Source organism: Meles meles, chromosome 11, assembly GCF_922984935.1.
Source record: "Meles meles chromosome 11, mMelMel3.1 paternal haplotype, whole genome shotgun sequence".
NCBI classification, from domain to species: domain Eukaryota; kingdom Metazoa; phylum Chordata; class Mammalia; order Carnivora; family Mustelidae; genus Meles; species Meles meles.
The window spans coordinates 1,378,099-1,401,236 of NC_060076.1; the positions used below are offsets into that span (position 1 = coordinate 1,378,099).

A 23,138-nucleotide genomic window follows, 5' to 3' on the forward strand; every position below is an offset into this window, starting at 1 on the left:
TGGTGCGCTGGGACTGGGCCCTGAGGCTGCAGAGTCCCTGGTCCACCCGCCCCCACCACCTGGCCCTCCCGAGCCTGGGGCACGAGTCCTGCAGGGGATCGTCTGAGAACCCCTGCCCTGGGAAGTCTAGGCCCAAGGTCAACGAGGCCCGCGGGCCCCTGGCTGTCTGTGAGTGGAGCCATCTGGGCAGCCAGACACGCTCAGTGCCAGGCTCATCAACACGTAGCGGGGCTGGGTCATGTCCCCAGGGGCAGGGACTATGTGGCCACGAGTTTGCTGTGTGTCCCTTTATGGGCGTGTTTGCTGACCCTAGCTGACCAGCCGATGGCCTCATGGGCATCCCCTTCAGGGAGAGCCGCTGGGTAGCCCTGCAGGGACGTGTCCCCTCCTGTCCCCTCCTGTCCCCTCCTGTCCCCTCCTGGTCATGCACTCCTACAGCAGCCCCTGCCCCATCCTGGGGTCTTCCTGGATTTAGCCCCCTGCTCGTCCCGTCGCCCCCCTGGGCTGCTCCCTCTTTCCAGGACCCTCTTCCCAGCCATCTCCCCTGCACGGCCGTGGGCCGCAGGGGCAGGGGCCACGGGAGGGGGGCCGTGCCCACCACCCCCACCCGTCTCCAGCAGTCCCGAGTCGCTGTGTGCCTGAGGGAGAAACATGACGTGAGCAGGGCTGGGTGCCCCGCAGATGCCGGCACCGTGTTCCCACGGTCATTTCGGGGCACGGCGGCTCTCCCGGCCTACGGCTGTCTCAGGAAAGGCCCCCTCACGCCTCCCTCCTAATCCTGTTCGTGACATGTGCTGGCCAGCCTCAGGGCAGGGGGTTAGGGTGGCCTGCGCGGGGGCCGGTCTCCGAGTCCAGACGGCCTGGTGTGACCCCTGTGTCCTCGGACGCCTGGCTGGCTCAGGCTCCTTCCGTGGGATGCGGCAGCATCTCGGGCCATGAGGAGGGAGCGGTGAGGGTTAAGGCTGTGTGTCTGCCCTGCTCTGCTCTGGGCCTGGAGGACGAAGCCCCTGCGGATGGTAGAAGGGACGACAGAGACCAAGAACGTGCCCTGTGCCCCTCATCCCCCGAGTGGCTGTCTCCCCACGGAGGGTCTGGCATGGGAGCAGACCCAGAGCAGGCCCGGGCGTCCAGCGGAGGGCACTCTGGTCCAGCACAGTGCCTAGCAGGGACCGTGGAAGCCGGGCCTCGGCCGTCTGAGCTCCCGAGGGCTGCTGGTCCCCGGGGTCCCAGTGCCCCTGCTGCTGCTCACAGATGACGCCCCCCCGGCCCAGCTGGGGGACACCGCTGGCGTCAGCATCCATGGGTGTCCCCTGCTCACTGATGCCCTCTCAGTCCTCTGGTCCCAGGCCAATTCCCCTTTGGCTCAGCTCTGGACACAGCGGGTCTGAGAGCTGCTTTGTTTAGGCCGAGGGAACCCGGGTCACCGCCCCCAGCCCCCAGCTGCCTCGCGTCCGGTGCGGGTGTTCCCTCCTGACTCTGCTCACGTGCGTGTCTGTGTGCTCCCAGCTCCCCTGGGGTGCCAGCCGTGCTGGACGCCACCCGCGGCTCCCTGCAGCTGGAAGACGTGCCGGCAGCCAGAGGGGCAGGCTTGCTCACGCCCTGGACCGTGCGAGGCTGCGGTAAGGGCGAGCCTGCGGACAGGCCCTGGGCTGGCTGGTCGGGTGGCCGGGGAGGTCCGCTGGGGACCCCCTCCACTGCCTGATGCTCTGCTGCGTTCCCATGGGTTAGAGAGATCCTTTTCTACGTGGAGAGCGTCCACGCATCAGTATTAAAGGTTTCTGGAGGCTTTCGGGACCCAGCTGCGTGCCGTGTGCTCTCGCCACGCTCCTGTCGTGACCAACACCTGCTTCGTCGAGGGCCCACTACGGGCCCCGCTCCCGGGCCCAGGTTTCTCTGCCTTTCCTTTTGCTTCTGAAGGTGTCGTCCTGGGTTTCAGATGAGGAGACTGGCTGGGGGCCACAGGGCTGGTGCAGAGCCGGGGTGCAGGGGTGCGTGGGGCGGTGCCCCGCCTGGAGCGCGGAGCGGCCCGAGTGGGCTGAGGGGTGCTCCGGGCACAGCGGCTGGGGACGCGTGTGGAAAGCAGCCTGTTGGGGGAGGAGGGGTCCATGCCACCCCCATCTCGTGGTCAGTCTCCCCCACCTCTCCTGCCCGGGGGACTCCCAGCCTGTGGGGTTGGCGCTGGGGAGCCTCACGCCTGGCCCTTCTTCTCCCCATCTCCTGGGGCCCCAGGAGCCTTCGCAGCCCGCTAATTTGCTCGTTTGTTCCTCCCTCTGCTCTTCCAACTTGTGCCCACTGGGTACCTGCTGTGCCCGACGCCAGCCAGATCTGGCCCTGCCCTGGAGGCACCTACTTTTCGTGGGGGCGGGCATCGGGAGGCGCTCGAGTGAGGGCACACAGCATGGCAGTTTCTGAGCGATAAGTGACCAGGATGAGCGACAGGCTTCCGGCAGAGATTTCCCCCGTTTCCAGTCCTAGAAAGTCTGGCCCAGAGAGGGGCAGTGAGGGGCCCAGGGACACCCAGGGAGGAGCCAGGGTCAGGGCTTGGGCGCGGGTATCAGCACACCGCCCACCCCTTACTGCCCGTCTGGAAGGTTGGCTGAGCGGGGGTGGGGGGGTGTGGCTGGCTGTTGTGAGGGTCAAGGGTGATTCCTAGTGGCCTGGGGGTGACTGCCTCCTGGCCAAGATCCTGCAAGGGGGTCAGGCTCTGGCCTTCCCTCCAGCGGGGCAGCCCGCTCTTTCGCCCCCAGCCCCGTCCACCGTGCCCTCAGGGCCAAGCCGCAGGAGTGGCTTCTTGCTCTTGGGAGGGGCAGCCACGGTGGGGGCCGCGGTCCCCAGAGACCCCCTGAGAGGCCCGGAAGGAGCGAGCTCTACAGTCCCTGCACCGAGGTTGGGGTGAGGACCCAGGAGGCTCTGGTTTCGATGGCTTCAGGGGACAGTGGGGACGGCCCCCAGGCCTGTCCACATCTCCACACCTGGGCCCTGGCTGCCAGGAGCCTGGCGCAGCTGTGTGCTCCTGAAAGCTGGGGGAGCACAGGTGGCCCTTTCTCTCGACTGTCAAATGGCATGACGAGAAGCTCAGAGTGGAGGCAGAAAGCCGGTGACCCTGAGGACAGCCACTGTCACTCCGGCCCTCCTGAGGGCACCTGGCACACACACCCCCCGACTCGCGCTCCCTGCACGGTGTCTGCCTGTGTGGGGGGGTCAGCATCGGCGGGGGGCAGGCAGCCTTGCCTGGAGCCATGGGGAGGGACGTGAGAGCAAAGACGGGGACCCTCTCCGCATCCCGGTGGGAAAACCATCCGGCACCAGCTGTAAGGACCCCACCACCAAGGCGTGAGCTCCCCCGGGACTCATTCGGGGGCGGTGGTCAGGGGTCCGCCTGGGCTCCAGGGCAAGGACAGGCCTTCCCACAGAGCAGCCTGTCTCCGCAGGCGCCCTGCCAGCAGGCGAGGGGCCAGGCTGAGTTAGAGAGGGCCCCATGCCACCCGGCATGGGGCCTCGGGGTCCCCTGGGCTCCCACCCACACCTGCCGTGCCTTCCAGAGAAAGGAGACAGGCAGAGCTGTCCCTGCTCTGGGACACGTCCGGGAACAGCCCTCCGGGGGCCTCTGAGTCTGGTCTGGGAGGAGCTGTCGGCCAGGGGCCCCGGCATCTTCCACCGGTGGAACCTGAGGCCAGGTGCCAGGCCGTCCAGAAAAACCTGCTGCTCTCCCAGGCCCCCCCCCCCAGGCCACCCCTCCAGGTGGCAGGGAGCAGGAGGGAAGACAGGTGGAGGCTCACCCCGACTCTCGTCCCTCCCATGTCGCTCCTTACACCGACGGTGGGGCAGGGCCTGTCTCTCTGTGCACAGACTGAAATTCTCCCACAGGACCTCTCTACCCTGAGCCTACAGGCCGCCCCCAAGACTCATTTGAAATCTGAGCTGCCCCAGTCTAGAGCGGCTGGGAGCAGGATCTCGGGTAGCCGGAGACCAAGCAGCGAGCACACCAGAGCGCATGTGCCGGGCTTGCGTGGGACACCTCCTCCGGGAAGCCTCCCAGATGACACTTGGGCTGCGCCAGGTCCTGCCGCTCCCCCAGTCATAGCTTGTGGGCCGTGAACACTTGACCATCTGAGACCACGTTATCTGGTGGAACCCTCTGAAGGAGGAGAGTGTTCTAGATGCTGAGAGGTCTGGTATGGTGGCCATCAGCCACATGGGCTGTCTAGCCGGGGACACGGGGCCAGTGACCCGGGGACACGCCGAAGCATGGCGTGTTGGGTTTTAGTTCCTTTTCACGTAAGCGTAAATGTCAGTGGCACGTGCGGTGGCCAGTGGCCGGTGACCTGGGCCGGAGACCGGGAGACGTCAGCTCCCGGGCCAGTGGTGCTCCCTCCCAGGGCATGGTGTCCTCTCAGCTCCCGTCCGGCTTCAGGCCTGATTCCCCGAGCCGAGCCTCACAACTGGGGCACGCTGTCGTGACAGACCTGCTGTGGGGACAACCCGCTTTCTCCCGGGTCACGGCTCAGGGCTCAGGGCCACGGAGCCCGTGTCTGCCTGGCGACCAGGGGGAGCTGGCGCGGTGTGGCCCTTCCTGGAACCACGAGCCTGCTGGGAGCCTGCAGGATGGTTGGGCCTGGGGGTCCCAAGCACCTTCTCTGCCTCCAGATTCTCCCAGTGGCCACACAACCAAAGCGAGGGAGGGTATTTCCTTCTTGAGGGAACTTGAGCTCAGAAGAGACTTCAAGCCGTTCTCCCCAGCGGGTCTCCATTCCCCGTGGAGGCCAGCAGGGAGGGAGGGGGGCCCCACGGTCAGCACACGTTAGGTGGCCTGAGTCCCTGCTTCTCCCCCACTTCCTGCTTCAGAGTTTTCTCAGTGCTGTGCGAATGCCCTGGGGCTGGTTTCGCTGCAGTCCACAGCCGCTCTGGAAAGCCGGGCCGCTCTGCTCTGGAGCAGGAGAACAGTCTGGGGGACGGCTTTCTCTCTGTACCCTGGCCAGTGACGACAACGGTCATCCAAGAGCCACCAGGAGAGCCCAAGCCCTGGCAGCGAGCCCACACGTCCTTCTCTGCCCGCTGCCGCCAGGCACAGGCCCAGAAGACAGAAGGCGGGCCGAGGAGGAGCAGAGGCCACCCCTCTGACCATGGAGTCGCCCTAGAGTCAGTCGCCCAGGAGCCAGGAGAACCAGTGGTGTGCAGAGCCGGAGCCAGAGCCCCCCACTGCCCTCAGGGACTACCTGCCCCAGGCGGGGAGGCGGAGGTTCCGCGCTCATTCTCCAGAGCAAGCCCAGACATCTCAGGGACGCCTGGGGCCCGCCCAGCTGAGACCCCGATTACAGCGGCGGTGGCTGCCCTCCGCCCCCCATGGGCTCAGTCATCTCGCTGCCAGGGAGGCCGGCGTGTCCCCGCCGAGGCACTGAAGGGCTGGCAATGTGTCCCAGGTTCCCCAGGGCAGGCGAGATGAGCCAAGGTCTGTGTGCGTGGCTCCCGCTGTCGGCAGACTCGGGCGTGGCTCCCGGCAGAGGGTGGCCGAGGTTCAGGCGGCAGGACCCCCAGGCAGAGGTGGAGTCGTCTGAGCAGCCGGCTGCCGCCCCCGCCCCAGGCTGCACCCGTCCGTCGTCCCCAGGGGCCGTGCTGGGAGTCAGGCGCCTGCCCTCCTGCGGGTCGAGGGCTGAGGCCGCTCAGCTGCCCCTTCTCTGTGGCTCCCGCAGGTCAGCGCTCCGGGCTCCTTGCCAACATCCCCTGGAAGTCCCCGAGCGCTCTCAAGTCCCTGCAGGTGTGTCCTGCCCCACCCTGTCGGGCTGATGACAGCTGCGTCCCCACGAGGCCCGCCCGGGTCGGGGGAGCTGGGAGTTACCCTCGCCCTGCTGGGGCTGAGCGGAGAGGCCGAGCAGGGGGCTTCTGGGGGTGTCCCTCGGGGAAGTGTGGCACCCCCTGCCCTCTGGGGCTCAGGGCTTTGGGGCAGCCATGGGGGCAGCACTGTGGGGCCCCCCAGGAATCCTGAGGCTCGGGCCCTCCCTGCAGCTGGAGGTCTGGGAGACGCAGAAGGCCCTGGACCAGCTGCTCTTCAAGTACCAGCTGGAGGTCAGCCGGCCGAGGGCTCGAGGGCTCTCCGCGGGCATGCCCCACCCCTGCCAGGGGGCAGTCCACCCCGCCTGCCCCCGCCCCGAGCCCGGGGCGCCCCCAGGTGGATTCGGCTCTGTGGCTGCGTGCGGGCCACCTGCCTTTGTGGAAGGGCAAGCGGGGGAGGGTGTGGCCACGGAGTCACCTGAACCGCGGGCCCATGGTGCCCGGAGAGGACAGCGTGGCTGCCTGCCAGAGGCCGCTCCGTGGGCCACGCACAGACGCTCAGTTTGAAGCAGAAACAGGGTGTTTCGGCCCAGTACTAACCCAGGGGCTCCTGGCTGAGGGCCCTGATGACCGCCCGAGCCGCTGTCCCGGGCACGTTGGCACCCACCCGCCTCTTGGATCCTCTGCTGAGGGCCTCGTGAGCTGATGATGTGTGCAGGACACACGGCCCTGGCAGGCCTGCCGGGAGGGCCAGGGGCTCCACATCTCCAAACCACCTCTGCCCGGCCCCCTGCGCTTGCTGGTCCGGGTGGTACAGATGTCCCCCACCCCGGTGCCCTGGGAGTGACGTCTGGGCTCTCCTTGGATGTGACCAACCTTCTCTGTGGCTTTGGCTGGGGACTATTGGGATGTACTCACAGCACAGTTGGGGAGGCGTTCCCAGGAGGGTACCCGAGCCCGGGGGAATGTGTGCGAACACGTACACGCGTGTGCCTGCGTGTGCGGGTACCATACACACGCGCCCCCGGGTTCCAGCTCTCTCCTTCCCCTGGCTGCACTGGGGCACAGGGCGGTGGCTCCCCGTGGCTCCCCGGCCGTCTGAGCCCCAGCTCTGGCCTTTCTCTGTGTCTGCTCGGCACCTGCCGCCTTCCCCCAGCCTGCCACGTCCAGCCCTGTCTGGAGGGAAGGGGGTGCCTGTCAGCCCCACGTGGAGGACAGAAGAAGGAGGCCTCTGTGGTCGGGGCCTCCACGACACACTCTGCCTTCCTTTTCTTGCAGCGTCTGATGGAGAAACACTCCCCCCAGGCCAGGCCAGACCCGGCTTTGGCTTCTGCTTCGGAGCAGGAGCGGCCACGGGTGTGTCGAGTCCTGGAGCCCACAGCCTCTCCGAGCACCGAGACCACCAGCCGCAGGTGGGGCCCCGGTGGAGCTGGTCACGGCCTCCCGACGGAGCAGAGGCCCGGGTGGGACGGGCGCAGGCGGCTGGTGCCATCTCCAGCGCTTTCCCCCCACAGACCACAACCAGCCCGGGGCAGAGACGCTGCCACACCCTCCCAGGGTCCCCAGGAAGAACAGCAGAGTCAGGAGGACAAGTCCACCTCTGTAGGTGAGAGTCCTCGAAACACGCACGCGGCAGGTGCCCGACCCCGCACCCGGGGCAGGCAGAGGGGCGGGTTTCAGACACGCACCCCTTCCGCCCGCCGGAGGGCTCTACCGGGGCTTCCCCTTCTCTTTCCCGGGCGACACCTGCCTTAGACGGTTCAGGAGCTCCACGAGTCTCCTTTACTGTTGGAAACACTCTGTCCGCTCTGAAGGTGTCTGCACACAGCCCCTTCCCCTGCTGGCTCTGGCTGGTGTACACACGATTCTGTCTCTGGCTTCACTCTGCCTGGATGTCCATTCGCATGGACGGTGCCGGTGACACGGTCCCTTCGCTTTCGTAAAGCCTAAGGACAAACTCCTTTCATCTTTGCCGAACGGAGACGTCCAGGTGGATGTTTTTCCTCCTGGTTGACACGCTGCCCGGTCCTCTGGCTTGCCCTGTTGGCGACGAGAAAGCTGGGGTCAGGCTTTCTGGGGTCAGGCTCCTCTCCCACGCAGGAGCCGCTTTTCATCTCCGGCTGCCTCTCCCGCTTTCTCTTCGTTGCGGGCTCTGACGGGTTCGGGGGAAGCTTCTCTGTCTCTCGTGCTCGGGGCGTGTTGTGAACTCATACCTGCAAGTGTGCTGGACTCGTGTCTCAGAATGTCCGGCCACACTCACTCCCGTGTCGTCCCCTCGCCTCCACGCACCTGGGCGTTTCGCCACCTCCGGTTCTATGTGCTTGTTTTCTTTTTTTCTTCTGTGTTTCCTTCTGGAGGGCTCCGACGCTGTGCCTTCAAGTTCACCCCTCCTTTCCTCTGCGGCGTCCGACCTGTCCCTAACCCCACTCAGCATCTTTTTCTCCTCGTGCATTTGGGCTTCGTCTCTGAAAGTTCCATCTGGACACTTTTTTATATCATCCCTGATGCTACTTGACTCTTTAAACGTGGGGAATGCTGCTATAAATGCTTCTAGAGTCCTTCCCTGACTCACTGTACCGTCTAGCTCGGTCCGGGCTGACGGCGCACTCTCGTTGCGGGCCGTGCTTTCTTGCTTCTTCACACGCCTGCTGGACACTTGGCACTGTGCCCTGTTGGGAGCTACAGTTGTGTGCTGCTCACGGTTGTGAGCTTCGTTCTGGGATGCAGTCCCTTGGACGCAGTCGGATCCTTCCACGTGTTGCCATGATGATGGCCAGGAGGCTGTGAGGCAGGGCTCAGTCTGCGACCAAGGCAGGACCTTCCGTGAACTCTGCCCTAAGACCCCTGGATCACGAGCTTCTCCAGTCTGACTAGTGGAGACACGTGGGATCCAGGCCTTCTGCTCCTTCCCGTGCTTCTCTCCCCGGCAAGGGTAACTTCCTCATATGGTTCCCACCGAAGGCTCGTGGGAGACACTCCAAATCTCCGGGTTCTCCCTGTGTGGCTCCTTCCTCTCTGGTCCTTCTTCCGTGAGTTTTAGCTGCCTGGGTCTCTCCAGATTTCCAGCTCCATCTCCTCTCCTCGCGAGGTCTGCAAGGCTCTGCCTCAGTTTCCCCGCCGTACACTGCAGCCTAGAAACGTTCTCAAGGCAGTAAGCTGTGGCCAGCGGGGTCTCACCCGTTTTCTGTCTCTCGGGGATCACTTGTGCTCCATTGCCTGGTGTCCAGTGTCTGGAAAACTGTGCTTTCGGATGTGCGTGTGAACATTTATGTATGTGTACGTGACGTACATGGCACTTTTTTGTTTTACTGCATTTTAAAGTTATGTTTCGTGGGACGATCAATCACAATCCAATCCCTTTTGCTCTCTTGGTGGGAAACACAAGTCCTCAAACGAACATTTTACAACTATAGGGTCCTTTCTGCATCCCAGCCAGCACTGAGGGGCGGCGACCAGCGCTCGGTGACGAGAGCTGCTCAGGCTCAGATTTGGGCTCTGTCACCCCACCTGCTTGCTGCTGGACCTCAGATGGGCCACACTCTGTCTTGGGGCCTCAGTCTCTCCCTCTGTGGAAGTGAGGCTGCAGGACCAAGTCCTCCCTGAGGCCCCTCTACCTTGGGTCCGGTCTTTTATATATCAGTGGGTTCACATACAACCTCACACAGGGACAAAGACAAGGTTAAATTCTGGTGTGAAGCTGTGTGTATGTGTGGGGGGGACTAAACTACTCCAGACATCCTACTTGAGTGGCCCTCCTGGAGAAAAGGGCCCTGGAACCCCTGCATGACCCAAACACCGTGTGCTTTCTGTGCTCAGGGCCCGGACAGGAAGTGAGAGCAAACCAAGCTCCCTGCCAGCGGCCCCTGGCCAGGCTCCACCCTCGGGTCAGCCCCACCCACCAGGTACGGGAGCCGTGTGCTGGGGAGGGGTTCAGGGGAGGCACTGGCAGCAGCTTTTTTTTTTTGGAAAGAGAAAGTGGGAGAGAGCATGCGGGGGGGGGGGGGGGCAGAGGGGGAGGGAGAAGCAGGCTCCCTGCTGAGCAAGGAGCCATGTGGGGCTGGACCCCAGGATGCTGGGATCGCGACGGGGGATCACGATCCCAGCCGAGGGCAGACGCTTCACTGAGCCCCCCAGGGGCCCCTGGCAGCCGCTTTTAGACTCAGATCCTCCCGCTGACTGCCTGGAGCCATTAGGCCTGCACCCAGGGTCTCTTCTGCAGATTCTGGGCTGGGGGAGGCAGTCCCCGGCACCAGCATCACGCACCCTTCCAACTGACATCCACCCAGGCCCCGTCCTCGTGCCTGCGGCGGTAGGTGACAGCAGGCATTTCAGCAGGCATTTCGACAGTGCTTCAGGCAGGGCTGGTCCCCACCTTTCAGGGCAGGTGGCCCAGTCTCTCCCCGGCCCTCTTGGGCACAGAGGGCTCAGCGGGGATCAGGGCTGGGGACCCCGCCCTGCCCTTGGGCGCTCACGTTCGGGAAGGGGGTACTCCGCCTCAGGACAGGAGGCACGACAGGGCGCGGGGGCTGGGGGTTGGTGGGAGTTGGGAGGAGTGAGGCGGCCATCCGGGAGGGCTTCTTGGAGGCGGTGGCCTCCTGGGCGGGGCAACGCCCCACCCGGCGAGGCTGGTCCCGGAATGGTCTGCTCGGCCTGCCCCACCACAGTGGAGCCTGGCGGGGCCCTGCAAAGCCAACGTCGCGGGAGACCCCGGCCACTTCACGCTCCAGATGCTCGAGCTGAGCCTGCGGGAGGAGGAGCTGCGCGCGCAGCACCAGACCGCGCTGCTGCGCCTGCGCGAGAAAGCGCTGGCGGAAAGGATGCGCGCTGAGCTGGCCTGGTTGGAGCAGCAGCGAGGGTGAGCGCATGCGCAGTCCCTCTCCCACCCGCTCGGCCCCGCCTCCCGCGCGGGCACCGCCCCCGAGCCGCGGGCAGGACCGCGTGGCCGGGTTGCGGACTGCGCAGGTCCCAGTCGTGAGGGTGTTCGCGGGAGGTTAGTGAAGCCCGCGAGGCACCGGGAACAAACGCCCGAACCCGCCCGCGGTGCCGCCTCCCCCGGGAGCCGCGGCCGGTCCTGCCGTCTAGTGGAGCGGCGCTCGCGGCTGCTGACGGCCTCCGGACACGGCCTCGAGCCGCCTCCCGACGGGCGCCCTCACCCCGAGCGGGCAGCGAGCCGCCTGCAGAGTCGATGCGGCGGGCGGGCCGAGTCCGTGAGGACGCACGCCCCGGATCCGCCGTCCGTGAGGACGCACGCCCCGGATCCGCCGTGTCCGTGAGGACGCACGCCCCGGATCCGCCGTGTCCGTGAGGACGCACGCCCCGGATCCGCCGTGTCCGTGAGGACGCACGCCCCGGATCCGCCGTGTCCGTGAGGACGCACGCCCCGGATCCGCCGTGTCCGTGAGGACGCACGCCCCGGATCCGCCGTGTCCGTGAGGACGCACGCCCCGGATCCGCCGTGTCCGTGAGGACGCACGCCCCGGATCCGCCGTGTCCGTGAGGACGCACGCCCCGGATCCGCCGTGTCCGTGAGGACGCACGCCCCGGATCCGCCGTGTCCGTGAGGACGCACGCCCCGGATCCGCCGTGTCCGTGAGGACGCACGCCCCGGATCCGCCGTGTCCGTGAGGACGCACGCCCCGGATCCGCCGTGTCCGTGAGGACGCACGCCCCGGATCCGCCGTGTCCGTGAGGACGCACGCCCCGGATCCGCCGTGTCCGTGAGGACGCACGCCCCGGATCCGCCGTGTCCGTGAGGACGCACGCCCCGCACGGACACACGCCCCGGATCCGCCGTCCGTGAGGACGCACGCCCCGCACGGACACACGCCCCGGATCCGCCGTCCGTGAGGACGCACGCCCGGCACCGACGCATGTTCCCTCTCTGGCTTCTGGAAAGTGCGCCCCAGAGAAGGGCTTCCCAGGCTGTGCGTTGTGGTTCCATGGCGCGCCCTCCCCAAAGGACCCTCCGGACGCCGGAGCTCCGGGGTGCAAGGCACGGCCTCCCCGCACCCTTCCGGCCCCACAGGGGTCATGAAGCCCAGGTGGGAAGAGTGACAGCCTGGGCGGGGCCCGCAGGTCCGCTGGGTTCCCCCGGCCTGTCCGAGCTGTGGGCGGGGGCCATCCCGGGTCCACCTGGCTGACCAGGGCTGGCCTGTGCAGCTCTCCGCGTCCGCTTGCTGGATGCGAGCTGGGCGGCGGGTCCTGCTCCTCCCTCAGGGGTCTGGGCGGCGAGGGGAGCGCCGCGGAGCCGGCAGTCTTGGCAGAGAGGCAGAAGCAGGTCCTCAGCGGCCTCGAGCGGGAGCAGGTAAGGGCGCGCTCAGCCCCGGGGGTGGGTGGGCGGCTGGCACCGACTCGGTCCTGCCACCCTCCGGGCTGGCTCGCGAGCGCTCTGCACCCGTGGTAGTTCCCCCGCATCAGCGCCCTCCCGGGGGCTCTGGACCCTGTGGTGTGAGGGCAGCGGCCAGGGCCCAGAGGGGGTAGCGTGGCCTCCATCCTTCCCCCTGTGACCTCCTGGAGCCCCGCCAACGGGAGAATGAGAGCAGTGCCTGCTGTGGGGCCTACGGGGGCCTTAGCACGGCCAGCGCCGCCCAGGGGGGTTGTGCACGACCGCAGAGGGGCTCACTCGCTGCTCCGAGCCCAGTGTCCCGGGGCCACTCTGTGGTGGGACCCGTGTTAGCCCCCTTATGCAGATGGAGAAACTGAGGCTCAGTGTGGGGGGCTCGCCTTGCTCAGGGGCCCACAGAGGGGCAGTGAGGGGTGATGCTAGGTTGGCAGAAACCTCCCCCCAGACAGCCTGTAAGGGCCAGAATTCCAGGCAGAGGGGCCGACGGGAGGAGACCCAGACAGATAAATGCCAGGGACACACACCGTGACCGTGAGCTGTGAAGGCAGCTTAGAAGGGGCTCGAGTTATGACATGGCAGTGCAGTGGTGACCCAGGCAGTCTGAGCCCCTGACCGCTGGGGCTTGAGCAAGGGACCCAGCTGTTGGGAACCTTGAGAAGGGCCGTAGCTCTTCTAAGCTCTAAAAGCTGCCTCCCCCCGGGGAGGGCGCGCAGAGACCAAGCACGTGCTCTGGGCAAGATGGCTCTGCTGAACGGCGTCCCTCCAGAGGCAAAGCAGGGACCAGAGGACACCTGCGGACAGTTTAATGAAGGGACGAGTCCAGGGGGCGGGGGCAGGGCCCAGAACCCGGAGAGAGGGAGGGCTATGTGGCGGGGGGGGGGGGGGGGGGGGGCAGAGGTGCAGCCAGCCTGTCCCGACCCAGGCGGGGGGCCAGGGAACAACACCCTACCTTCCCTCCCGCCTCCTGCCAAGCCTCCTGTTGGCCAAGCCCAGGGGTGGCCAACATGCTGACAGGATGAGGAAGGCCCCTCTGGAGCCGGGATGCCCCCAGACTCCCCCTGCCCCGCTCCTCACGCTCATCCGGTGGGTCTGTGCGCGGCGGGGGTTTGGCGACTTCTCCTCTGGCTGGTTCAGAGAGAAATCTGGCGCCTGCAGACGGCTCACCGGTCCTCGCACGCGGAGAGGAAGCTGCTGCTGCAGCACCAAGCGGACATCCTATCCCTGCGGACGGCTGTGGCGCAGCTGCAGCAGGCGCTCGGGGCCCGGACCGCGCTGCCTCAGGTGGGCGCGCTCCCCGGCTGGAGGCCTGTCACCTGCCACCCGGGTGCTCGGTGGGGCAGTGCAGGACCCTCGTCAGTACGCCTCGACCCAGAGCGGGGAGGGCCTGGGAGAGGTCTGGTGGGAGGGCAGGAGGCCGTCACCTCCTGCGGGGACCAAGGAGGTTTCCTGGATAGCACAGCCCTGGTCAGGCTCTCCAGGGGGAGCCAGAACCCCCCCCCCCCATAGTAGGGGAAGGTGCTCCAGGCTCAGGGGTGGGTGAGCAGCCCAGTGGGAAGGAGGGGGTTAGACTAGGCGGGGGATGGGACTGAGGCTCGCGGCGGCTGAGGCAAGAAGGAAGGGTGGCCTGGGCTCCTAGGGGGACAGCCCCTTGGGGAATGCCAAGCAGCAAAGGTGTCCTTGCTCCACCTCCCCGTCCCCACCAGCTGTCGCATGGAGGGGTCGTGTGGACACTGAGCCGGGCGGCCATCCCCAGCCTCAGCGTCTCCTCCGTTGAGATGGGGACGCTGACGGCCTCACCGGCGCGGTGAGGATGGAAAGAACTGGGTTCTGCGGGGTGAGCGGCGGGTGGTGTGCGCCCTGCCCTAGGCCGGCCTGCAGGACAGGTGACCCGGGACTGCCCGTTGCCAGAGCGTGGCCTTGAGTGTGGGCCCGGTGACCCGGGGCAGCCTCGGGCAAGGAATCCCAGCCCTGGGCTTTATGTCTGCACCTGCCTGGGGGCAGTTAGCTCCGACGCGGGCTGCTGGGAGGTTAGAGCCGCAGGTCTCCGCCGGCGAGAGCACCAGCTTCAGCGCTGCGGCCCGGGGCAGCCAGCGGCCTCCACACATATAGCCTGCCCCCTGCATTGCCTGAGAGCAGGGGACACAAGTGTGTTTCACACTGCTCCCCGGTGCTGTTTCTCAGAGGTCTGGCCCTGAAGTCAAGCCCGCTCCGATGGAGGGGCCGGCACGGGGCTCCCTATGCCCGTCAACACCACGTGGGCCCGGCGGTCCCTCCAGCCCCAGACCCCGGAGGAGCTCCGAGAGCCCACGTGCCCAACAGTGAGTTGTCAGCGGCACTCCTGGCCTCCGGGCTCACCATTAAAGCTTTTCCTGTGCTGAGTGGCCCCGGTGCTCGTGGCTGCTGGGCCCTGCACGTCTCAGCCCTGCTGGTGGGGAGGGGGAGGCCCTGGGGACCCTGAGAGGACCCCGCTCCAGCTGGCTGGCCCATGGGGGTGTGGGCAGAGGCCAGCGCGGCCCTGGGGTCCAGTGGAGGAGCACAGCAGAGGAGCACAGCGCTGGCCAGAGTGTGGCCCTGGGGTGCCCTCCCTTCTGTGAGCCTGGCTCCTCATCTATGAAAGGGGACAGGGCTGCCACCGTCCCTGGGCTACGTGGGCTGAAGGGAGACAAAACAACTAGACAGGCTTTGCTGGGGGGCAGCGGGTGGCCCCTGTGTGCCCCTCCCAGCAGCCGGGAGCCCCCTCTGAGGCTGGCTCGGGGCTTTCCTACCAGCTGTGACGGCTGGGCCTCCTCTCACTGGCCTGGCCATGTGGCTGCTGGCCTCGTTTTGTGGCAAAAGGGCCTCTTCTGGCCGATGAGAGGGGCGCTGCCCTGAGAGGGTAGAGGGGAGTCCGATGACCAGGACCCCGACCCAGAGCCCTGTGGGAGAGAGCGAGTTGCTTTTCCCATCACGACTGTCCTACGTCCCTTCCCTTCTGCCTTAATAAAATGGCCCCAGGGCTGTCGGCCCACCAGCCAGACTCTAATCCCAGCGAGCTGGGGGAGAGGACACCAGAGGCAGCCCCTACCCCGGGATGGGCTCGCCGCCCCCACCAGGAGCGGCCTCCACAGGGACCCCGCCGGCCTGCGGGAGCACCGGCGCCTCCTGCGGCCCTCTGCCCACGCGGCGGGACCTGTTGCCTGCCTCCTCCGCGCGAGGGGTCCTGGCCCCTCAGCTGCCCAGCCACAAGCCCCGCTTGCCTTCCCCGTGAGAGGGCTTTGCAAATAAACCTCAGCGTGGACTGATCTCCCCTTCACGTTGCCTTCGATGGCCGGGCCCGGGGGTCTCGGAAGAGGCTTCCAGGCCCACTGTACCCTCTCGGTCCCAGGGAGCCGGGTTGGGAAGGCAGTGTGGGAGGGGCCGTGTGCACAGGCTGCGGTCGGCCTGGGTCCTTCGGGGGCCAGCCGTCCTCCGGGGGGGGTGAGGCGTCACTTGATTTCCCATGACACCAGCGAGGCACCAGTCACCGTCGGAAAGTTCGGGAACAGAAGCTGTGTACACAGAAGGAACAATCTCAAATTCTCGTAACCACCGCCTCTCTCACTGAGAGAGACCTTTGAATTTTTGCGGGAGGTTGGGCCGTGCAGAGAACAGGAACTTCTTTCTTTGGCTCCAGCAAGAGGGGCTCAGCAGAGCTGAGGGTGGGCGAGGGCCCAGGGGCACCCTTGAGCGAGGGCCCCCAGGGCCACTCCCTACGCTGCTCAGTGCCCCCCCCCCCGGGCTCCTGGCCTGAGACCCTGGGTGTGGCGAGGGGGTGGGCAGGATGATAAGCCTTTAAAGGCCAAGGGGGCTCCCATTCCAGGTTATTTAGCCGGTCCTGTCCCCAAGGCAGTGCTGAGGGGTGGGTGATGGGCTCTGGCGCAGCCCCCTTGCTCTGTGCTCCGCGTTGTTGCTCCTGGGGCCGGGCGGGGGCCTGCGTCCGGGACACCCCAGAGTGGACAGCCGCCTCCCAGACCTGGTCCCAGAGAAGTCAGAGCTCCAGCCCCTGAGCGGTCCCTCCTTCAAGGCCCAAGATTACAGGCTTTAGGATGGCCCTGGGACCCCACGCCCTGTTCACGCCCCCGATGTGGGTGTGACCCCACTGCGGGGAGACGCTGGGCAGGGGAGGACAGCAGGCTGCACCCGGCTGTACCGTGCACCTTGGGAGAGAGGGAGGAGAAACACGGCAGGCCGAGCCTGAGCGAGAGGCAGCTGTGGCCCCGCCGGGCTCCCCACCGCCACTGAACTTTGCTCCAGGCCCTTGCCCCCAGCCGCCTCTTTGAGGCTGCGATGATGGGGGAGGGGGGCTCTTGATGTCCATCCATGTGCCCCGAGCACGACAGCAGGCCTGAATGTGTGGCATCTGGGCCTCCCAGAGCGCAGGGGAGCCCAGTGGCCGGTCTCCCCTGTGCTGGGGACGGACGCCTCCCTCCCATCACGCCGCTGAACCGTGCCTATGCCCTGTTAGCCCCCAGCCATAGCCCCGTCTGGGGGCAATGGCCCGGTGGGCAGGCCCCGGCCCTGTCTTCCCTTACCCGTGTGCTGACCACTCAGCCACTGTCCACAACTGTGCCCTGGACACATGCCGTCCTGCTTGTGGAGTGTCCCGGTCAGGGCTCGTCGCCTGGGGAGGGCATGGCCCAGACAGGCAGTCACAGACCCTCTGCACTCACTGCTTTGTAGCCTTCCCACTGGGCAGGAGGACGGGACACACCCCGAGGCCACTTCAGCTGCGGACAGTCACCGGCTGCCTCCAAGGCCTGCATGGGGAGAGGACATGCCTGTGGCCAGTGGCTGGCCTGACGCTGGGGGCCGGCTGGTAGAGAGCCAGATCCCTGTGGACCCAGGTAACCGGACAAGGCAGCAGCGGTCGAGGACTGACGGTCACTCTGTCCAGGGGGCCCTGGCCACTTGGGGCAGCACCAGGCTGGAGATCAGACAGACCTGCGTCCTGGCGAACCTTGCCCGAGCTGTGCAACAGAGCCGTCCCCCACCGCTCCCTCCATGTCTGGGTGCAGGGGGCCTGCCCACAGGAGGGTCCCCTGCACACACCTCCACCACCATTTCTGGGCAGGGGGGTGGGCGACGGGTGCTCCTCCCTGTCCTCAGTCTCGCCCTCTGTAGGACGGGAGGCCAGGTCAAGGGTGGGCCCATTTTCTGAGGCTGATTGTTCCACGTGGCTTCGGAATTCCTGGACACTGTGCCGTCCACACCCTCTGTTCCGTGCCCATCGGCACTCAAGGTCCCTTTGCTCACAGGAGACCCCCCGCCCAACCCCTGCCCTTTGTCATCGATGGAGAAGACACAGTCTCTGACGGAACGCCGTGGGCAGAAACTCCAGGGCCAGCGCTCCCTGGGCGGCAGGAGTCCCTGCAGCCCCCCGGAAGCCACCGTGAGTCGAGGCTTGGCCCTGCACCCTCGGCGGGCAGAGTGGGGCCCGGCCTTGTTTGGTTGGGCTCTGCTGTGTGGCTTTGGATGCGATGGGTCCCCCGGCCACCAGATGAGGGTGTGGATGTTTGGGGCCTGTTTGGCCCTTCCCAGGTGGATTCGTCCATTGAGGGGGTCTTTGGAGCCCGGGGAGGTATCTGGTAAGTGGGGGGTCTCCAGGGCCGTCTTTAAGGGGATGGTCTTTGTTCGTTACCACAGTCACAGGAGCATGCTGGGGGTTATCCGCTGCTCAGGGGCCCGGACTGATGCCGTATCCTGGGGGCGGTCTCTCTCCAACATGCTCCCAGCAGGTGGCTGAAGGCAGCGTAAGCCCGGCAGGGTCGGAGCCAGAGCTGGATTTTGCCAGCAGCCCCAGGGAGGAGCCCCACCAGATGGAAACCTGGGCGTCAGCGGAGCAGAGGTGTGAGGTTTGGGGGCTGCCTTGGGCTGGCGGGACTCTCAGGCAGGAGTCAGGACTCGGGGCATGGAGATGCCTGTCCTCTCCTCCAGAGAACCTCATTCCCTCTGGGCACCCCTCGTCCTGGCCTGGGCCCCCTGAGCACCCCCAGCCCTCCCCGTGCTGTGCGGGGCCTGACCCCCTCTGTGGAAACAAAGACGTCCGCTGGTGAATCAGCCCCAGGGCCGGTGGGAGGGGCAGTTGGAGGTGTCCTTCTGGGGAGACGTGCCCCTGAGCCTCTCGGATGGCAACACCCCCAGACCCGATGCTGCAGGGACAGACCAGAACCCATAAACACGGGGTCCCTTGCCCCCACCCGGGGGGTCCTGTGCCCTGATGGTCCCTTCCTATTGGGGCAGATGCCTGGCAGGCCGGCCGTCAAGCTCACGGGGTAGTTGAAGGTCCCGCAGAGGCCCTGAGGCTGGGGGGACGGGACCCTTTCCGGGGAGCCCCCAAAATGTGACACCCCTAAAATGTGCTTGCAGGATGGAGACCTGTTGGCAGGAGGACCCCCGCGACCCCTTCTGTCGGCCGGAAGCCACCCCGCAGAGTGCCGCTCCAGGTGACCCCCCCACAAAGGCCCCACCTGCACAAGGGACAAGAATCCCCACTTCAGGGTCATCCAAGACCAGCTCCTCAGTCAGAGCCAGGTTTCTCCCAGAGCCCCACCGGGGAGCCCTGCCCGCCCCCACCCTCCCGACACGGGCCCCTGAGGGGCAGGCGAGGGCGACCCCGTCCAGAGCGTCTGGGCCTCAGGGAAGCCGGTGGGCGCGGGTGCAGCCTCCGGGTCCCAAACGCAGCAGCGCCCAGGCCAGACCCGCCCAGACGTGACTCCCTCCCCTGCAGGCGGGCGGAGAGTGGGGGGCTCAGCCACGCGCGGGCACATTTCTTCTGCCCATCAAGGGTTTTCTGGTTGGGGCCACCGGCTTGGGTCCTGTGGCTTGGGGGCTGCGGCCCGTCCGTGCCCCACGGGGGTGACAGAGCATGAGGACTGTGGGCCTCACCCCCAAACGCCCCTCTCTCTGCAGCTGCTGCGCCCTCCAGCCCGCACGCGGGCAGCCCCCTGGGGCTGGGCCCCGAGTCCGAGTCTGGGTCAGCTCCCCGGACCTGTTCCGGGTCCCCAGCCGCCTCCTCCCTGAGCGGGCTGTCCTGCTGTTCTCTCCAGGAGTTCCAGAAGGCGTCCGCCACGCTGGTGCAGCTTTCCGAGAGCTCTGTCTCCCTCTCGGACTGGGAAGCTGGGGACCCCACTGAGGCAGACCCTGGCTGGTCTGGGGAGCTCTCACCTCAAGACTCCCGGCGGGTCCCCCGGGGCAGGGAGCAGGTGGCCTGGGAGAGGCTGGAGGGCGGCAGCAGCGGTCCCCAGGGCGGCTCCCCCACGGACGCAGGGGGGCCAGAGCCCAGGGGAGGACTTGTGCCGGCGGGCCGGCTGCTGCCTCTCCCGGATGCCCCTTCTGGGAGGTCCGGGTCAGAGCTGTCAGAGGCATCCAGCGAGGTCTGGGATGAGGAGAAGCTGCTGGGGCCAGGCCCTGGTGCTGACCCAGCCTCCGGGCGCGCCTCCCCTGCAGGAGGCTCATCCCACCTGGAAGGTGGCAGGGCGCCCTGCTCTGTACCACCTCCTTCCCTGGGCCTTGGGGAGGGGCAGGAAGCTTCCAGAACCAGCGGGAGCCTGATCAGTGGATTAAATACAGAAAGAGCCAAACAGGCGTCGCCGGAGGCTGCCTTCCCACCACTCCCGGCCACAGCCTCTGGCTCCAGTGACTCAGACCTGCCCCTTTCCTCTCCCTCCGAGTCGCTGGCATCCGAGGGGGTGGAGTTTGGTGAAGGACGAGGCAGTGGGGCTCTGCAGGCCTCGGCTGGCTGCCCGGAGAAGCCTGGGGACGCTGACCTGAGTCTGTCCAACCACAGGAAACCTCAACAGGCCTGGTCTGAGCCTGAGGTCCCCGTGAGCCTGCAGGCTCCTCCTGGGGACCCTGGCGGTCTGCTGGCCCGGACATCCAAAGGCTGGGCACCTGGGTGTGGGGGGAGGGGAGACTCCCCTGCCCCAGAGGAAGCCTGCCCCACCCTGGCCAGCGGGGTCTTGCCCGAGATCCTGTCCCCCGTGGACGACGTGCTGTCCTATGGCAGCGCTGACCTTCCGTCCTCCAGCCGCAGGGACACCAGCCTCCCTCCTTGGCCCCCCACGCTCCCTGCAGAGCTTGAGGGCATCAGCCTGCACTCGGGAGACTTCCCTCTCCCACCCGAAGATGCCACGTCTCCTGGGGGCTCGCCGGGCTCCCCTGGGGAGGATGCCTCCATCAAAACTGGGGAGTTGCCCTCCTTGTCCGAGGAGGTCCTGCCTGAGCCACTGTTCCCAGGGCCCCAAGAGTCAGAGCTCTGCCTGAGGGCGGGCAGACAGGGTGGAAGCCTTGGGGGAAAATGGGGCGAATCCTGTTCCGATGGGGAAGCTGAGGCTGTGGGCAGCCTGTGGTCTGAGCCGGCTTGCTGCCTAGGGGCCCCCTCGTGTGGGGGGGACGGTGGTGCCGTAGGGGGGCTCCCAAGGCTGCCAGCGCGGCCCCCAACCCCATCCAGAGTGGCCTTCGTGGCCGGGGAGGCTCTGCCCATGTTGTTGGCGGCCGGAGGTACGGGGCAGTCTGGCACCGGGCACGGCGGCGACCCAGATCCTGCTTTGGGCGCGGACTCCCACGTACCCGGTGGGGAGAGAGCCGAGGTGGTGGACTTGGTGTCCAGCCGTCTCACCAGAAGGATCCTGTGCGACGCGCTTGCTGTGCTCTCGGAGCTGGCCCAGCTGGCCGCCCGCTGACAGAGAAGCAGCTGCGTCCCCACGGCTGACCCGGCACGTCCCCAAGACTGAGGAGACAGGGCAGGGCCCGCGGTGACAGACACCTGTGGCGTGCCTGTGCGTGTGGGAGGCTCCGGAAGCCTGGACCACCGAGGGCAGAGCCGCCGTTCAGAATAGCCACCCGCCGCCGGCTGTGCAGCCGGTCCTCTGACGCTAGGCGGGGGACCGGCCCTGGCACGACACCCCGCGCAGTGGGCTCTGTTCTTCTGGGCTTTGGTCCACGGCTTCCATCAAGCCCCCCGAAAGGGCCCCTGCTGCGCAGTTCAAGAGGCGGGAAGCTGAAAGGTTGCACGGGGTGTGCCCGAAGACTGGCTGGCCCAGGACAGATGTGGAAGTCACGGATTCGAGAGAGAACATTCTGGAGGAGCCGGGGAGGGGAGCAGCTCTGAGGCTGAACCAGGCACCAGCCCACGGAGGCCGCCCGCCAGCACGGACAGCCTTCCGCAAAGGCCACGGGAGAGAGCACCGTTCTGGGGATGCGGGCAGCCCGGGTGCAGGTGGGCAGGGGGCGCGTCTGTGCGGCTCACACCCCCGGCTCTGTGGCCTCGGAGGCCCAGATCTGCACGTGGGCCAGCCCAGCTGTGCGGATTAGAGTAGCCTGCTCCAGGGCCAGAGGTCACCGGCCAAACCTTGGCCTGTCCTCTGGGGGTAGGTGGGCCCAGGCCTCCCTGAGCGCTCAGGACACCTTCTGGAAGACACAAGAGCCCGTTCCCTGGTGGCTGTCCAGCATGGAATGAGCCCTCGGGGACACCGGCGGTCTTCGCGGTGGGGGCGGGGTGCTGACCCCTCAGGCCTTGGCTCCATCCATCCAGGGCCTCGCGCTTCCCAGCTTTTGGAGAGGAACTCACCCCTTGACAGCATTTATGGACCCCTGGGAAGACCCAGACCTTCACGACTTGTAGTTTAGGTGGGACACGTCTCCACGCCTGGCAGAGCCCCGAGGTCGGCCTGTGCCCTCCACCTTCTGGCTCTGGCAAGCTGCCTCCTCCAGGCAGCCCTCCACCAGGCCCCAGCTCAGGGGCAGCCGCGTGTCCGGGCCGGCTGCCGGGCAGACCCACCTTTGTCGCACGCTGGCTCGTCCCGGCTCGGGGCTCGGGGAGGCGCAGTAAGACTCCTCACGCGCTCCTGCTCTCGCCAGGAGAGGCTTGGACCGGGGGTGGGGCGTTCGTGCTCTGTGGACACGTTTCCCAACAGCTTCTGGGCTGCAGCTTTCTTATTGATTTACTTCTAGTTTTCTGAACAAATTAGTCTGTAATTTTTTATTTTTCTCTATTTATTGCTGACCCTTTTGGATTTACGAGGCCGTGTGAGAGGAATTATGTATCTTAAGCACACACGTTTGGCTACCATGGTAAGAAATCTGCGTCAAAACCCTGCAGGTTTGCCCCCTTCCTGGCGGCCGTGGGTGGGGTGGCTGCGCTCCCGGCCGGACCCTCCTGAGCCACTTTCCCCAGTGCTGGAAGCCGGCGCCCACGACGGCCCACGCCCTGCGGGAACTTTGTCCCGCTCAGCCCCGGGGAAGATGTCGATGCCCTCAGTCTCCCCCGGCCCCCTGAATGTGGAGCGCGGCTCTGGCGTTCGGGTCTGTGGAGCCAGCAAAACAACACACCGAGACTGTGGCCGCCAGGGCCTCACGCCTTGGCTCCAATCCCTGACAATCTCTTGGGCCGATAAATCCTGATACCGGCCTCCAGAGAAGTCATTTTCTTTCGCAGAAAACGATTATTCCTCAGTTAAAGCCCACATTTAATTTTCCAGTGATCTGTCTCTTTCAGCTGTCCTGCGTCGCCGTCCCCTTCTGTGGGAAATGCCCCTGGAGGCGCCTTTAGCGCTTCGAGCCCCAAACAAATCACCAGACCAGCTTTATAGGGCCTCTTGATCCTTACCCTGAGTGGCCGGCACAGCCGCTCCTATAAAACACCGCCGAGAGGGGCGCCTGGGTGGCTCGGTGGGTTGAGCCTCTGCCTTTGGCTTAGGTCATGGTCCCAGGGTCCTGGGATGGAGCCCCACATCAGGCTCTCTGCTCAGCGGGGAGCCTGCTTCCCCCTCTCTCTCTGCCTGCCTCTCTGCCTACTTGTGATCTCTGTCAAATAAATAAATAAAATCTTAAAGCAAAACCACCACCGAGGGCCAGGAGGGCAGGGACGGGGCAGCGGCAGCTATGCACCCCAGAGGAACACCCCATCGCCTGTCTGGATGGTGCCGTCCTGTGCCCAGGGCACCTGGCCCCCCAGGGTCTGCCCGGGCCACGTTCTCCGACTGTCGGCTGAGCGCCCGAGCAAACCCAG

At 66.5% G+C, this 23,138-nt stretch overlaps 1 protein-coding gene across 1 annotated transcript in view; it reads left to right on the top strand.

Annotated features, from left to right (window-relative positions):
• The window catches only part of CCDC187 (coiled-coil domain containing 187), a 48,102-nt gene extending 25,729 nt beyond the window's left edge, over nt 1–22,373 (top strand). The window contains exons 14-31 of the mRNA XM_046023017.1: nt 1,507–1,696; nt 4,380–4,608; nt 4,893–5,087; nt 5,691–5,755; nt 5,932–6,063; nt 7,048–7,181; nt 7,284–7,375; nt 9,586–9,671; nt 10,434–10,624; nt 11,986–12,168; nt 12,227–12,245; nt 13,127–13,393; nt 14,294–14,430; nt 16,811–16,974; nt 17,386–17,519; nt 17,866–17,975; nt 18,497–18,573; nt 19,040–22,373. Of these exons, the coding sequence (XP_045878973.1) occupies nt 1,507–1,696; nt 4,380–4,608; nt 4,893–5,087; nt 5,691–5,755; nt 5,932–6,063; nt 7,048–7,181; nt 7,284–7,375; nt 9,586–9,671; nt 10,434–10,624; nt 11,986–12,168; nt 12,227–12,245; nt 13,127–13,393; nt 14,294–14,430; nt 16,811–16,974; nt 17,386–17,519; nt 17,866–17,975; nt 18,497–18,573; nt 19,040–20,811 (4,177 nt within the window). The 3' untranslated portion in view covers nt 20,812–22,373. The remainder of the gene's footprint in view (nt 1–1,506; nt 1,697–4,379; nt 4,609–4,892; nt 5,088–5,690; nt 5,756–5,931; nt 6,064–7,047; nt 7,182–7,283; nt 7,376–9,585; nt 9,672–10,433; nt 10,625–11,985; nt 12,169–12,226; nt 12,246–13,126; nt 13,394–14,293; nt 14,431–16,810; nt 16,975–17,385; nt 17,520–17,865; nt 17,976–18,496; nt 18,574–19,039) is intronic.
• The last annotated feature ends 765 nt before the right edge of the window (nt 22,374–23,138 follow it).